The sequence below is a fragment of the Pristis pectinata genome, chromosome 30, assembly GCF_009764475.1.
Source record: "Pristis pectinata isolate sPriPec2 chromosome 30, sPriPec2.1.pri, whole genome shotgun sequence".
Taxonomy (NCBI): Eukaryota; Metazoa; Chordata; class Chondrichthyes; order Rhinopristiformes; family Pristidae; genus Pristis; species Pristis pectinata.
In genome coordinates this window covers 2,855,728-2,871,809 of record NC_067434.1, presented here as the reverse complement: position 1 = coordinate 2,871,809, position 16,082 = coordinate 2,855,728, and the positions used below count along the sequence as shown (strand labels likewise).

The window sequence follows — 16,082 nt, the reverse complement described above, 5'->3', positions numbered from 1 at the left end:
AAACTGGAGAGACTAAGTCCATGTTTCCCTGGAGCAGAGGAGGTTAAGAGGAGACATGATTGAGGTGTATAAAATTATGAGGGGTATAGATAGGGAAGACTGCAGGAAACTTTTCCTTTATCAGATGTGAATAAAAAATAGAGGACATAGATTTAGGGTAAAGGGTAAGAGATTTAGAGGTCTGAGGTGTGCCTTTTTCACCCAGAGGGTGGCAAGTACTTAGAATACACTGCCTGAGAGAGTGATGGAAGCAGTCACTGAGAAGTGTCCAGATGAGCACTGAATCGCCTAGACATAGGCGGCTTTGAGCCAAGTTCTGGAAGATGGGATGAATACATATAGGTGCCCGCTGGTCAGCATGGATGTGATGGCACTTAATTGCCTATTTCCATGCTGTATGACTCAATAACTCTAAATCAGACACTCTAATCCCATCTGTCACAGTAGGATATTATTAGATGGACAGAGGAAAAGATTTAAGGATGTTCTGAAAACATCCTTTCAAGAACACAACATCTCCACTAATTCCTGGGAAACCCTGGTCAACGACAGCTCAAAGTGGAGAAGGAGCACTTGGGATGGAACTGAGATGCATTGGGAGGCCAGCACAAAGTGGCAATAGGCGCATACCATCTCCCAAACTAGCCCTCACCTGCCTTGCCAAGAGTTTACAGGTCCCACATTGGACTCACAAGTAGCTTCAGAACCAACAGAAAATAAGAGGAAGCAATTCATCTTCAACTCAACACTTGCTCTGTTTGCATAACTGAACAATTCATCTATGATAATGGCTTAGTTTTTCTCTCTCCATTAGCACAGTCTGACCTGCCTGGCATGTCCAAAAGCTTTGTGTTTTTCAACTTTTACATTCTTTTGCTCACTCTTTAACTGCCTCTGGTTCATAGCTTTTATGTTTCTTTATTCAGATTCACTCCCTCTAACTGCCTCCATTATCCCACTGATTGGATGATCAATCCCCATTTATTCCTATGGAAGCTTGGCCTCACTTCATCAAACATATTCCATTTTGTCTAATAATCTCTCTGCCACCCTCTCTGCAACCGAAAAACAACCTGCTTTCTCTCTTTCCCAATTTCGGTGAAGGGTGTTCAGCCTTAAATGACCTGAAATACTAACTCCACAGATGCTGCTTGACCTGCTGAATGTTTCCACCATTTTCTGATTTTATTTAAGACTTCCACACTAACCCGAAATTTTGTTAAATACAAGCTGAAAGTTGGTACTTAAACTTGCAATACCTGTGGTACAGGAGGCAGAAGGAAATTGAAAGGGTCAAATCCTGTATTTTCAATTGAAGAAATATTCTTGTCTTCATCTGTAGAACACACACATTGAATAAAGATCAGTTTCCCTTATAAGGTTAAAAATAGTCTTTCCGAAAGAGTCATACAGTACAGAGACAGGCCCTTCGGCCCAACTCGTCCATGCCGACCAAGTTGCCTACCTAAGCTAGTTCCATTTGCCTGCATTTAGCCCATATCCCTCCAAACCTTTTCTATCCATGTACCAGTCTAAATGTTTCCTAAACATTGTTTTAGTACCTTCCTCTACCACCTCTTCTGGTAGCTCATTCCATACACCCACCACCCTCTGAGAAAAACTTACTCCTCAGTTCCCCTTTAAAACTTTCTCCTCTCACAAACCTATGCCCTCTAGGGTCCCCTACCCTGGAAAAAAGACTGACTATTCACCTTATCTATGCCCCTTATAACATTATAAACCTCTAGGAGGTCACCTCTTGGCCTCCTTCGCTCCAGGGAAACAGTTCCAGCCTATCCAATCTTTACTTGTAACTGAAGCCCTCCCTCCCAAAGTCCTTGTGCACCTTTTCTGCACCTTCTCCAGCTTAATTACATCCTTCCTATAGTGTGGTGACCAGAACTGTGCACAATACTCCAAGTGTAGTCTAAACAGCATTTTGAACATCTGTTTCATCATCTATAGAACTCTGAATTTGTCTGTTCTTACTTTGCCCCTTATGAGAACATGCCTCAATTGTACCTGAACAATCTTTTGTTACAGTTTTCCCTGTCAAATGTCCAGTTTACCTGGGCCAGATTCACTCAAATGCCATAACAATTGGCCTTCCTCCAATTATTTTTACTTTGGATTCTTCTCTCTCCTTTTCTACAGCTAACGTATATATTGTGCTGTTATCATCATCATCTCCCAAATGTTCACCTCACTACACTTGACCCACATCATTCCCCAGAACTACACCCAGCAATGCCTTTCCCTTGTTGGCCCAGAAACATGCTGCTTTAAAAATTTTCCTGGACATATTTCAGAAACTCTTCACCTTCCTTGCCCCTAATATAAATTCTATTTCCATTTACATTAGAATAACTCAAGTCACCCATTATTTTATGCACTTTTCTGTAATTTCTCTGCATACTCGCTCCTCTGTATTTCTTATTCTCATTGGTGACCTAGAGAATACACCCAGCAATGTATTCTTTCCTCTACCGTTTCTTAGCACTAATCAATTCTTTCACCCTTCTATGCCAGGACGATTCAATTATTTATTTAGGACCTCACCCACATTGTCTAGTTCCACATATAGATTACCTCTTTGGTCCGTAAATGGATCCACCCTATCCCTTGCTCCCCTCTTGCTCCTGATATACTTATGTCTTGAGATTCTCCTTAATCTTACCTGCCAAGGATATTCCACAACTCTTTTTGCCCTACACACTCTCCTACACCCTCTGTATTCCCTGCTTAATTGCAGTTGCCTGTATGTTACATGCTTCCTTTTTCCCCCTGAACAAACCTTCAGCAGGCACGGTAGTGTAGCGGTTAGTGTAATGTTATTACAGCACCAGCGACCCGGGTTCAATTCCAGCCACTGTCTGCAAGGAGTTTGTAGGTTCTCCCCGTAATAAGGAGATAATGAGGGGACATGAAAAAGCAGTGTTTAAGAAAAATCCCGAAATATTTTATATGTTGAAGGAAAGAGGATAACTAGAGAAGGACCAGGGCCCAAAGTGATAATCTGTGTGTGGAGCTGGAGGACATAGGTGAGGTCTTAAACGAATACCTCTCTTCTGTATTCACAATGGTGAAGGACATGGTAGTTGGAGAGTTCAGGGAGGAGAACAGTGGAATTCTGGAGCATTGAAAAGGATGTATTAGATGTCATAGTGGGCTTAAAGGTATATCTTAAACCTGATAAGATATACAGTCTATGTACTGCATAGAAACAGGCCTTTGGCCCATCTTTATTATACAGACTATCCTGCCTATCCAGACTGTTCCTGCTTGCTACCACCAGTCTAGACGCCTCTCAATGCTGTACTGTTCTTGCCTTCACCACCTCCACTGGCAGCTCATTCCAGATACCAACTACTCTTCATGTCAAAAGTTTACCCCTCAGTTCCCCTTTAACCCCTCTCATCGTAAGCCTATGTCCTTTAGTTTTTGACACCTCTACCATGGGCAAAAAAAACTATGGACAATTGCCTTAACTATGTCTCTCATAATATACCTCGATCATGTCACCTCTAGCATCCTTCCCTCCAGGGGAAACACACCTAGCCTATCCAATCTATCCTTCAAACTTGAGCCTCCAGTCCAGGAGGGCTTGAGTTATAAGGATAGATTAGGTATCCTTGTGAATCATTTCTGCACCCACTTTAGCTTAATCACATCTTTCCTGTAGTGTGGTGACCAGAACTGCACAAAGTACTTAAAGTGCAGCCTAAAATTGTTCTATACAACTATAACCAGATGGACCAGACGGGGTCCGACACCGGGGCCCCTCCGAATTGGAAGCTCGACCCTATGGAGCACCCAGGGCTGAGTCCTGATGCCTCCCTAGATGCCCCCACTTACCTGCTGGGGCAGCTCACCTCTCTTCGGGACCTTTGGACCTGTATGGAAGCAACAACTTACCTCACAAGCCAGCTGAATCCACTCCAGGTCTTCCAAGTCTGTTCACTGGTAGTCACTTACCTTCCAGTCCAGGGGGATCCACTCCAGGTCTTCAAAGTCTGGCCAAAAGAAATTACTTACCATCCAGTCCAGATAAATCCACTCCAGGTCTTCCAAGTCTGTCCTTAAGCGATCACATACCAGGTGGTTCCACTCCAGGACCGACCAGACGTGACCCCTTACCTCGGAAGCGTGGCAAGGGGACTGGACTGCAGGTGAGGCTGAAACAGTGTGGCTACAAGACCCCCCTCCCCAGCATACTACTAGCTAACATCCAGGCCATTGAGAACAAAGTTGATGAACTAAGGGCAAGACTGACCTACCAAAGAGAACTGAGGGACTGCTGAGTGCTGTCTCACCAAAACGTGGCTTACACCTGCCTCACCTGACTGAGGGCTTCTCAATCCATCGAATGAACCGTACTGAGTCCTCAGGCAAAGTTAAAGGTGGAGGGGTCTGCTTCTTAAATCAATAACTTATGGTGCTCAGACGTGATGGTCCTGGCGAGCTCCTGCTCACCCAGCCTGGAATATCTAACGGTGAAGTGTCGACTATTCTATCTACCAAGGGAGTTCACTTCAGCTATCCTGATGGCAGTCTACATCCCACCACAGATGGACATGAAGTCTGCACTCAGTGAGCTACACTCCGTGGTCAACAACCTTGAGACAGGATACCCTGAGGCCCTCTTCATCATCGCAGGTGACTTCAACCAGGCCAACCTCAAGAGTGTGTTACCAAAGTACTATCAGCACATCTCCTGTCCCACAAGAGGCCGTAACACCCTTGACCATTGCTATACAACCATCAATGATGCCTTCCGAGCCCCCCCTCGTCCTCACTTTGGTAAATCGGACCACCAGGCTGTGCTTCTTCTCCCTGCATACAATCAGAAACTGAAATGGGAGGATCCAGTACAGAGAGCCATGCAGTGCTGGTCTGAGGAAATAGATGAGCTTCTACTTGACTGCTTTGAGTCAGTGGATTGGTCCATGCTGCCAGCATAGACGATTATGTCACCACCACCACAGACTTTATCAGCAAGTGTGTGGAGGACTGTGTACCAAAGAGGACAATACAGGTGTTCCCAAACCGGAAACCATGGATGAACCAGGAGATCCACTCCCTACTGAAGTCGAGGACTGCTGCACACAAATCTGGTGACCCTGACCTGTACAAGAAAGTGAGATATGATCTTCGGAAAGCTATCAGGAATGCCAAGAGACAATACTGATTTAAGACAGAGCCCCAGACCAGCCGTCGGGTGTGGCAGGGCTTACATGCCATAACAGGCTACAAAACGAAGACGGGCTGCATAGCTAACAACAGCGCATCCCTTCCTGATGAGCTTAATACATTCTATGCATGTTTTGAACAGAAATGGATTGTCACCATCCACCCTGACAGCCTCCAAAGCAACCGAACCCACTGTCACCGTAAGATCAGTCTTCCGGAGAGTGAACATGTGGAAAGCATCTGGCCCAGATGGTGTCCCTGGTCGAGTGGTCATATCTTGTGCTGATCAGCTGGCAGAAGTATTTGTGGACATATGTAACCTCTCCCTGCTTCAATCTCAGGTTCCCTCCTATTTTAAGAAGGCCACTATCATCCCTGTGCCGAAGAAAAGCAAGGTAACGTGCCTCAATGACTACCGACCAGTGGCTCTGACATCCACCATCATGAAGTGCTTTGAGAGGTTGGTCATGGCACACATCAACTCCAGCCTCCCAGACAACCTGGACCCACTGCAATTCGGCTATCACCAAAACAGGTCTACAGCGGACGCCATCTCCCTGGCCCTACACTCAGCTCTGGAGCATCTGGACAGTAAAGACACCTACGTTAGACTATTGTTTATTGACTACAGCTCTGCCATCAATACTATAATTCCAAGCAAACTCGTCACCAAACTCCGAGACCTGGGACTCAACACCTCCCTCTGTAACTGGATCTTTGACTTTCTGACCAACAGACCACAATCAGTGAGGATAGGCAGCAATACCTCCGGCACAATTATTTTCAACACTTGTGCCCCACAAGGCTGCGTCCTCAGCCCCCTACTCTACTCCCTATACCCTCATGACTGTGTGGCCAGATTCTGCTCTAACTCCATCTACAAGTTTGCAGATGATACCGTAGTAGGCCGTATCTCAAACAGCGATGAGTCGGGGTACAGGAAAGAGATAGAGAGCTTAGTGACATGGCGTCATGACAACAACCTTTCCCTCATTGACTTCAGGAAAGGGGGTGGTGTACATGCTCCTATCTACATCAATGGTGCTGAGGTTGAGAGGGTTAAGAGCTTCAAGTTCCTGGGAGTGAGCATCACCAATAGCCTGTCCTGGTCCAATCACGTAGATGCCACGGCCAAGAACTTCCTCAGGAGGCTAAAGAAATTTAGTATGTCCCCTTTGACGCCCACCAACTTCTATCGATGCGCCATAGAAAGCATCCTATCTGGATGCATCACAGGTTGGTATGGCAACTGCTCTGCCCAGGACCGCAAGAAACTGCAGAGAGTTGTGGACACAGCCCAGCACATCACGGAAACCAGCCTCCCCTCCACGGACTTTGTCTATACTTCTCGCTGCCTTGGTGATGCAGCCAGCATAATTAAAGACCTCACCCACCTGGGTCATTCTCTCTTCTCTTCTCTCTCATCAGCAGAAGATGCAGGAGCCTGAGGGCACGTACCACCAGGCTGAAGGACAGCTTCTATCCCACTGTGATAAGACTATCTGAATAGTTCCCTTATATGATGAGATTGGACTATTGACCTCACAATCTACTAGTTTGTGACCTTGCACCTTGTTGTCTACCTGCACTGCACTTCCTCTGTAGCTGTGACACTTTACTCTACTGTTATTGTTTTTACCTGTACTACCTTAATGCACTCTGTACTAACTCAATGTAACTGCACTGTGTAATGAATTGACCTGTACGATCAGTATGCAAGACAAGTTTTTCACTGTACCTTAGTACAAGTGACAATAATAAATCAATACCAATACCCACATGACGTCCCAACACTTGTATTCAGTGTCTCGGCTTGAAGGCACACATGCCACACACTTCTTCACCACCCTGTCTACCTGTGTTGCTCCTTTCAGGGAACGACGTACTTGTATCCCTAGTCCCTGTTCAACAACACTTCCCAGGACCCTGCCATTTGCTGTCAATGAAGAGCACAGGTAGAGTAGATCAGTGAGAAATTTATCCCCTGAGCATGTGTCTATAATTAGAGGTTTAAGGTAGCAGATTTAGGGAGAATTTGAAGGAGAAATTTTTCACCCAGGGTGTGCTTGTAATCTGGAATAAATTCTGTGATGAGGTATGGATAGCTGTGGGGTAGGTACTCTCACAATGTGCAATAGGTATTTAGATAAGCACTTGAGATGGCTTGGCACAGAAGATGTGTCCAGGTGTGAGAAAAACAGATTTGTACCAATAGGTATTTGATAGCAGTCAGCTAAAGGGCCACGTTTCATACCTTATGACTCTTTGACTCTTTTAGTGTAAACTGTGTTCTCTATTTCCTTCTACTTTACTTAACATTTTTCCTACTCCGATGGGATTTAGTGCACTCCACTGCTCATTTGCTTTTGCCCTTCCACAATCCTCTGTCATTGCACTGCACTATTGCCTTTTTCTCCTTTATACCTTCCTAAATATATCCTCACTTGAACCCTTACCTCCCTATTCCAACTTAGCCTTACTCCTTCTGATTTCTCAGGGTGTTCTCACCCCTGTCAAATTAGTTTAAATCCCCACAATACCACCAGCAAACTCACCCATGAGGATATCAGCCTCAATCCTGTCGAGGTGCAATTCCTCGAGCTTGTAGAAGTCGTATCTTCCCAATTCCGAGGGATAAAGCCTTCCCTCTGACACCATATCTCCAGCCACACATTTATTTGCTCTGTCTTTTTATTTCTTAGTTATAAACATGCAGCATAATCTGGATATTATTGCCTTTGAATTCTTGCTTTTTAAACTGTTTCTTAGCTCCCTAAACATTGCCTACAGGATCTCAGTATTTGGTTGTTGATATTGATATGAACCTAGATCTCTGGCTATTTACCCTATTTCTTCAAGATATTCTGCAGCCACTCAGGGAGGCATCAAATCATTGGACACTTTTGTTTCAACTCCACTCACTTTCTCTAGATCAAAGGTGCTGCGATGGGGCCTCACGTGGATTAAGTCATACCTATCTTTGTTTCAGTCCTGTCCGGGCCCCCTCCTGCAACACTTTTTCTGGTACAGGAAGTCCCCAGGTTACGAACGCCCGTACTTACGAACCCACCTCCGTAAAGCCTATTATTTAAAAAAAGAGTTACACACAATGGTTCATGCTAACGAACGGGCAGACTACTTTGCACGACGCTCAAAACACTGCGCGTTTTAAGCCGTTCGTCGGCCTGAGGGAGAACGCCACGCCATAATCATGGCTTCAAAGCGTAAATCTGATGCAAGTGATGGTGAGGACAAGGGGAGAGTAATGGAGTATGTAAAAGGCTCTGTCCCAATGAAAGCGAAATGGAAAGGCTATTGGTAATTTGGTTAGAGGATCAAAATCAGCGTAATATTCCTATTAGCCTTGGCTTAGTGCAAGAAAAGGCTCGAAGCCTTTTCAGTGATTACTATACTTATGATGTTTTAGGTAAAATATATACTATATACTAAGACAAACATTTGACTAATTGACGCTAGATGTGAACGGTACGTAACTGTTCCGACTTACATACAAATTTGATTTACGAACAGACTCAAAAACAGAACTGATTTGTAATCCGGGGACTTCCTGTATATTGACAACTCAAAAAGAAAATATCTGGTACTCACACAGAACTCACAAATTTCATTACTTTTGCTGCCAATTTTCACCCCACTCAAACTTTCACTGATTCTTTCCTTTCCTTTTCTGCATCTGTCTGTCTCCATGTCAAGGGACAGGTTAGGGACAAACATCCCACAGTCTCCCATAATTATTCCGATGATACCTCCTCCCACCCTGCCTCCTGTAAGGATGCCATTCGATTCTCCCCGTTCCCCTGGCTCTGTTGTTTCTGCTCCAATGATGCAACTTCCCACAAGTGCTTCTGAGATGTCTTCTTTCTTTCTGAACCGTGGCTTGCCCTCTACCAGAGTTGACATGCCATTTCCTGCACCTCTGAGCTTACCCTCTCTCCTTCTGGACAGAGCAAGGATAGAGTTCCTCTGGTCCTCAGTCATCACCCCACTACCCTCCACATTCAACAAATCAGCTGTTCCTATTCCTGCTACCTTTAACAAGGTTCCACTACTAGACCCCATTTTCCTCTCCTGTCCTCTTCATGAGAAAACTCTATAACGGACTCAGAGGACTCCTGCACCACAGATCTGCTCCCCGAGTCTGTCCTGCACACTCTTAAGCTGCTGTACAACCGCCTCTCTAAATGTACAAAGTTCTCAGTCTACATGATTGTGCTACGGAGACTCCTGTCACCACTCAAGTTCTAAAACTGTTCAACCTGTTGCAGCTGGAGATAAGCAAGGCTTCTGACAAGGTCCCACATGGGAGACTGGTTAGAACAAGGGGGATTCAGGATGAGCTAGCCAATTGGATGTAAAATTGGCTTGCTGGTAGAAGTCAGAGGGTGGTAGTGGAGGGTTGTTATTCAGATTGGAGGCCTGTGACCGGTGCTGTGCTTCAGGGATCGGTGCTGATTCCTCCGTCTGTCCTATATACAGTAATGATTTGGATGAGAATATAGGTGGCATGGTAAGTTTGTGAATGACACTAAAATTGGGGTGTGGTAGACAGTGAAGAAGGTTGTCTAAGGCTACAACAGGATCCAGATCAACTGGGAAAGTGGGCCAAGGAATGGCAGATGGAATTTAACTCCAACAAGTGCAAAGTGATGCATTTCAGGAAGTCAAAACAAGGGCAGGGAATACACAATAAATTACAGGGCCCTGGGGAGTATTGTAGAATAGAGAGACTTAGGGGTAAAAGTACATAGTTCCCTTGAATGTGGTAACACAGGTAGACAGGGTGATGAAGAAGGCGTTTTGCAGGCTTGCCTTCATCAGTCAGGGCATTGAGCATAGGAACTGGATCATGGCACTGAGTACAAGAGTTGTACAAAACATTGGTTAGACCGCACCAGGAGTATTGTGTGCAGTTCTGGTCACTACACTATAGGAATGATGTGATTAAGCTGGAGACGGTGCAGTAAAGTTTCATAAGGATGTTTCCGGGACTGGAGGCTTGAGTTATAAGGAGAGATTTGATCAGCTGGGCTGGGACTGCTTTCGCTGGAGCAAAGGAGGCTGAGGGGTGACGTTATAGAGGTTTACAAAATCATGAGCAGCACAGATAAGGTGGATGGTTAGTCTTTTTCACTACAAGACAGGGTGACAGGGGAAAGTTTCAAAGGGGACATGAGAGGCAAGTTTTTCCACACAGAGGGTGGTGAATATATGAAACGAGCTGCCAGACGAAGTGGTAGAGGCGGGTACAATCACAATGTTTAGAAGACATTTGGACAGGTACATGGATGGGAAATGTTTGGAGAGACCAGGCAAATGGGACCAGCTCAGGAATGCACTTTGGTCAGCATGGATGAATTGGGCCTAAGGGCCTGTTTCCGTGCTGTATAACTCTATGACTCGGAGGTTCTTACTGCACATGTGGCTGTCGAGGTCAGTGGGTGTGTCCACAACTTCCAATGTGGCATTTATGCACGTCCCGCTTGCCCGAGCTGCCCAATCATCCTCAACTTTAAGCTTGTTATTTATAAAGCAGAAATTGGGCAGGAGGAAATACTCACCTGCTACTCACCATTTGGTACCTGCTTTCTGCTGATGTTGCTTCTTAATTCTGACACACATTTAGAGTCTTAGCAACTGCTTATGTCACCACAAAGCTCAGATTTTCATGGACTGCACATTTCAGCAGACAATCATCCTGTGGTTCACGAGTGTGCAGGCAGAGAGGCACTGGGTAACTCCCAAAGAGTAGGCAGATAGTTCAGGAGATGTCCGAGGACACCTTACTCCTTAACCAGAATTCCCCTGCTGAATGCAGCTAGTACCAAGATCACAGCACCGTGGGAGGCTCAGTTGTACAGGGAGGGAGGAGGAAGTTCAAGAATAAGGGTTATGGGTAATTATAATGGCAGACAACATGCAGGATGTTAGCATCAAGGTGCCAAGATAATGGGCATCATTAACTGGCTGCAGAACTGTCTGGAGAAGGAGGTTAAACATTCAAAGGTACCATGATATAGGTAGAGAAAGGCATTGTGGTCCTGCAGGTAGATAGTAAAGATTTAGGAAATAGATCAAGAGGCATAAGCTCAAAAGTAGATCATTAAAAAGATGAACTTAGAGCCTGAATTAGTGCAGGGAAGTACGACACTGTGGCCAGTAGAGAAACTTGGTTGAGAGAATAGCAGGACTGGAGGCTCAACGTTCCAGGATTCAGATGTTTCAGATGCAATACAGAAGGTGGGAGAATTGACAAAAGAGGTGGGGGAGTTGCACTATTCACCAGGAAGAATGTCACAATGGCACTCAGAGAGGACATCCTGGAGGGCTCATCCAGTGAGGCAATGTGGGTACAGCTGAGGAATAAGAATGGTGCAATCGTTATAATGGGGTTATACTGGAGGCCTCCCAAAAGCCAGTGGGAGGTAGGGGAACAGATTATGGAAAGATGTAAAACCAACAGGGTAGTTGCAGTGGGTGACTTTAATTTCCTCAATATTGACTGGGACTCCCTTAGTTCCAGAGAAGGGGCAGAATTTGATAGGTGCATCTAGGAGTGTTTCTTGACAGTATGTAGACCAGGGAAAGGACCAGACTAGACCTTGTATTGGGAATCGAGTATGGCCAGGTGTTAAGATTGGTCACATGTACATCGAAACACAGAGTGAAGTGCATCTTTTGCGTAGAGTGTTCTGGGGGCAGCCCGCAAGTGTCGCCACGCTTCTGGCACCAACATAGCATGCCCACAACTTCCTAACCTGTACATCTTTGGAATGTGGGAGGAAACCGGAGCACCTGGAAAAATCCCATGCAAACACGGGGAGAACATACAAACTCCTTACAGACAGTGGCTGGAATTAAACCCGGCCGCAGGCACTGTAATAGTGTTATGCTAACCGCTACACTACCATGTCTGCGTGATTCGAGTTTCAGTGAGAGAGCATTTTGGGAACAGTGATCATTACTCACAGAGTCATAGAGCAATAACAGCATGGATACAGGCCCTTCGGCCCAATGAGTTCATGCTGACCACTGTGTCCACCCAGCTAGTCCCAATTTCCTGTGTTTGGCTTGTATCCCTCCAAGCCCCACTCCTCCATGTATCTATCCAAATGTTTTTTAAATGATACTATTACATCTACCTCAAATTCCTTTCAAATCTTTCCCCTCTCACCCTAAACCTATGCCCCCTAATTTTGGACTCCCCAACCCTGGGGAAACAACTGTTACATCCACCTTATCAATGCCTCTCATAATTTTAAACCCTTCTATAAGGTCGCCCCTGATTTTCCAACATTTCAAGGAATAAAGACCCAGCCTGGCCAACCTCTCCCTATAACTCAGGTCCTCTAGTCCTGGCAACATCTTCATAAATCTTCTCTGCATTCTTTCCAGTTTACCACATCTTTCTATAATAGGGTTATCAAAACGGTACACAGTACTCCAAGTGCAGCCTCATCAATGACTTATTCAACTGCAAAATAATGTCCCAATTCCGAAACTCAATGCCCTGACTGATGAAGGCCAGCGCACTAAATGCCTTTTTCACGACCCTGTCTACCTGTGACGCCATTTTCAATGAACTATGCACTTATATTCCTAGGTCCCTGTGTCCCATTTCACTCCTTAGTGCCCTACCATTCATGGTATGTCCTACTCTGGTTTGACTTTCCAAAATGCATCAGCTCACACTTATCTGTATTGAAATCAACTTGCCACACCTAAGCTCAATTCCCTAGCTGATTAAGATCCCCCTGTAACCTACGATAACCTTCTTCATTATCAACAATGCCTCCTAATTTTCCGTCATCCGCAAACTTGCTGATCAAGCCTTGTGCATTCAAATCCAAATCATTTATATAAATAATGAATAACAAGGGTCCCAACACTGACCCCTGCGGCACACCACTAGTTACTGGTCTCCATTCTGAGAAACAACCTACTCTCTCTCTCTTTTACTCTTAATATAGCTATAGAACCTTGGGATTTTCCTTAACACCTGCCAGATTCATCTCATACCCTCCTTGCCCTCCTGATTTTCCTCTTAAATGTATTCTTAATCATTTTATTCTTAATCCCTTTGAGTCATCAAGGGATTCACTCATCCTCGACCTCCTCAACCCTTTTAAAGGTTTCTTGACCAGAGCCTCAATATCTCCCATCAGCCAGGGTTCCCTAAACTTGCCAGGTCTACCCTGCACCCTAACAGGAACATGCTGCCCCTGGACACTTGATATCACACTCTTAAAAGCCTCCCACTTGCCATTAATTCTTTTCCATTCAACCAGTCTCATCCAATCGACCTCTACTAGATCCTCCCTAATTCCCCCAAAGTTAGCCTTGCTCCAGTTTAGGACCCAAACCTACCCTTTTCCATCACTATCGTAAAACTAATAGAATTATGGTCACTAGAGCCAAAGTGCTCCCTCACTGCTACTTCAATTACTTGCTCTGCCTCGTTCCCTAAGAGGATGTCCAGTATTGCACCCTCTCTACATAGAGGGACCTACTACTGACTCAGGAAACTTTCCTTGACACATTTCACAAATTCCACCCTGTCCAGGCCCTTAACACACTGGGTGGCCCAGTCAATACCGGCGATATTACTCACTAATACAACCCTATTTTTCTTAAAACTATGAGCAATTTCTCTACACACCTGCTCCTCAAGTTCCTGCTGACTATTGGGGGGTCTATAATACAGCCCAACTAGAGTGTCCCTCCCCTTGTTTCTAAGTTCTACCCACATGGCCTCACTGGATGATTCCCCAAGAACGTCGTCTCTGAGCACCGCTATCATGCCCTCCTTTATCAAAAGGGCAACACCCCCTCCTCGCTTTCCTGTACCTGTCACATCTGAAGCATCTGTACCCTGGAACACTGAGCTGCCAGTCCTGCCCTTCTCTCAGCCATGTTTCTGTTATGGCTGTAACATCCCAGTCCCCAAAGCTTTTAGCTCTTATCTGTTAAATTTCGTGCATTAAAACAAATGCAGTTTAAGTGAGTATTCTTTTCCCTCCGGCCATCCTGATTACTGAACTCGCTCTCACTGGCAACTGCTTTATCCCATGACCTATGCCTGGGATAGGAGTCCCACCCCTTTGCCAATCCAGTTTAAACTCCAAAGGTTTTCAGATCCTTATGGATAAGGATCTGGATAAAGACTGGACCTTGGGGAAAAGTGGTAAACTGGGGGAAGGCTAATTACAACAGTATTAGGCAGGTGCTGGGGAGAGTAGATTGGAAGCAGCTGTTATTGGGCAAGTCCACTCTGACATGTGGGAGTTATTTAAAGGCCAGCTGGTCAGAATTCAGGACCTACAGGTTCCCATTAGGAAGAAAGACAAGGACAGCAAGGTTCGGGGACCTTGGATGATGAGAGATGATGCAAATTTAGTCAAAAGGAAGGATATGTGAGCTTACTGCAGTGTATGGCATGCTTGCCTTATTAGTTGAGGCATTGAGTTCAAGAGTCAGGAAGTTATGTTGCAGATCTATAAAGCTCTGGTCAGGCCGCATCTGGAGTATTGCATTCATTTCTAGTTGCCCCATTGTAGGAAGGATGTGGAGGCTTTGGAGAAGGTGCAGAAGAGGTTTACCAGGTTGCTGCCTGGATTAGAGGACAAGCGCTATAAGGAGAGGTTGGACAAACTAGCGTTGTTTTCTCTGGAGCGGCAGAGGTTTATAAAATAATGAGAGGCACAGATAGACAGATGGTCTCTTTTTTTCCAGGGTCAATGTCTAATATAAGAGGTGAGAGGGGGAAAAGTTGAAAGGAGATTCACAGGGCAAGTTTTTTTTTTTACATGGAGTGGTGGGTGCCTGGAATGTGCTACCAGGGAGATATGATGGTATATGAGACATGATATATGAGACAAGATGCTTTTAGGTAGGCACATGAATATGAATGGAGGGATATGGATCATGTGCAGTCAGAAGAGATTAGTTTAATTAGACATTATTGCTTAATTAGTTTGGCACAACATCATGGACTAAAGGACCTGTTCCTGTTCAATGCAAGGTTTCGGGATCTGAAATCTGACAAGGCCCTTGAGGAATATAAAGGAAACAGTAAAGAAACAGGGAATCAGGAAGGCTAAAAGGGGCCATGAAATGTTCTTGGCAATAAGGGAATTCCAACGCATTTTATACATACACTGAAACCAAGAGGATAAGAGGGACATGATAAGACCACTAAAAGAGAGAATTTATGCCCAGAACCAAAAGAAGTGGTCAAGATACTAAATGAATACTTTGCATCGATATTCACCAAGAAAGAAGTGGAGGATAGTGAAATCCGAGAGAAGTCCGCTGATATTCTAGGGCATGTGATATTAAGGAGGAGGTGACTCGGGTTCCTTTAAGAACATTAACGTGGATAAGTCTCCAGGGTCAGATGGAATCTATCTTAGGTTCTGAGAGAGGCAAGAGAGGAGATTCCTGTGGCCTTGACAGAGATCTTTGTATCCTCTTTAGCCATAGATGAGGTCCCTGAAGACTGGAGAATAGTCAATGTTGTTCCTCTGCTTATGGTAGGCAACAGAGACAAACCAGGAAATTAGTAGGTCAGTGAGCCCTTATACTAGTGGTACGGAAATTATTGAAGATTCTTGGGGACCTGCTTGCATTGGGAAAGTCTGTTTAGGAATAGTCAGCGTGGCTTTTCATGGGATGGGTTGTGGGGGGGGGGTGATGTCTGACAAATTGATTGAGCTCTTTTTTTAAAAAAAGATGACAAAGATGATTGAGGGCAGGGCAGGGATTTGTCCACATGAATCTTAGTAAAGCTTTTGACAAGGCCCCTTAAGGCAGGCTGATCCAGAAAATTAAGGCACATGGGATCCCTGGAAGATTGGCTTTAACCATACCATAGA

The 16,082-nt window shown here is 45.0% G+C and overlaps 1 protein-coding gene across 1 annotated transcript in view; it reads right to left on the bottom strand.

Annotated features, from left to right (window-relative positions):
* The window catches only part of LOC127584555 (protein FAM149B1-like), a 123,299-nt gene that overhangs the window by 43,854 nt on the left and 63,363 nt on the right, over nucleotides 1–16,082 (bottom strand). The window contains exon 8 of the mRNA XM_052041328.1: nucleotides 1,260–1,336. Coding sequence (XP_051897288.1) covers nucleotides 1,260–1,336 — 77 coding nt within the window. The remainder of the gene's footprint in view (nucleotides 1–1,259; nucleotides 1,337–16,082) is intronic.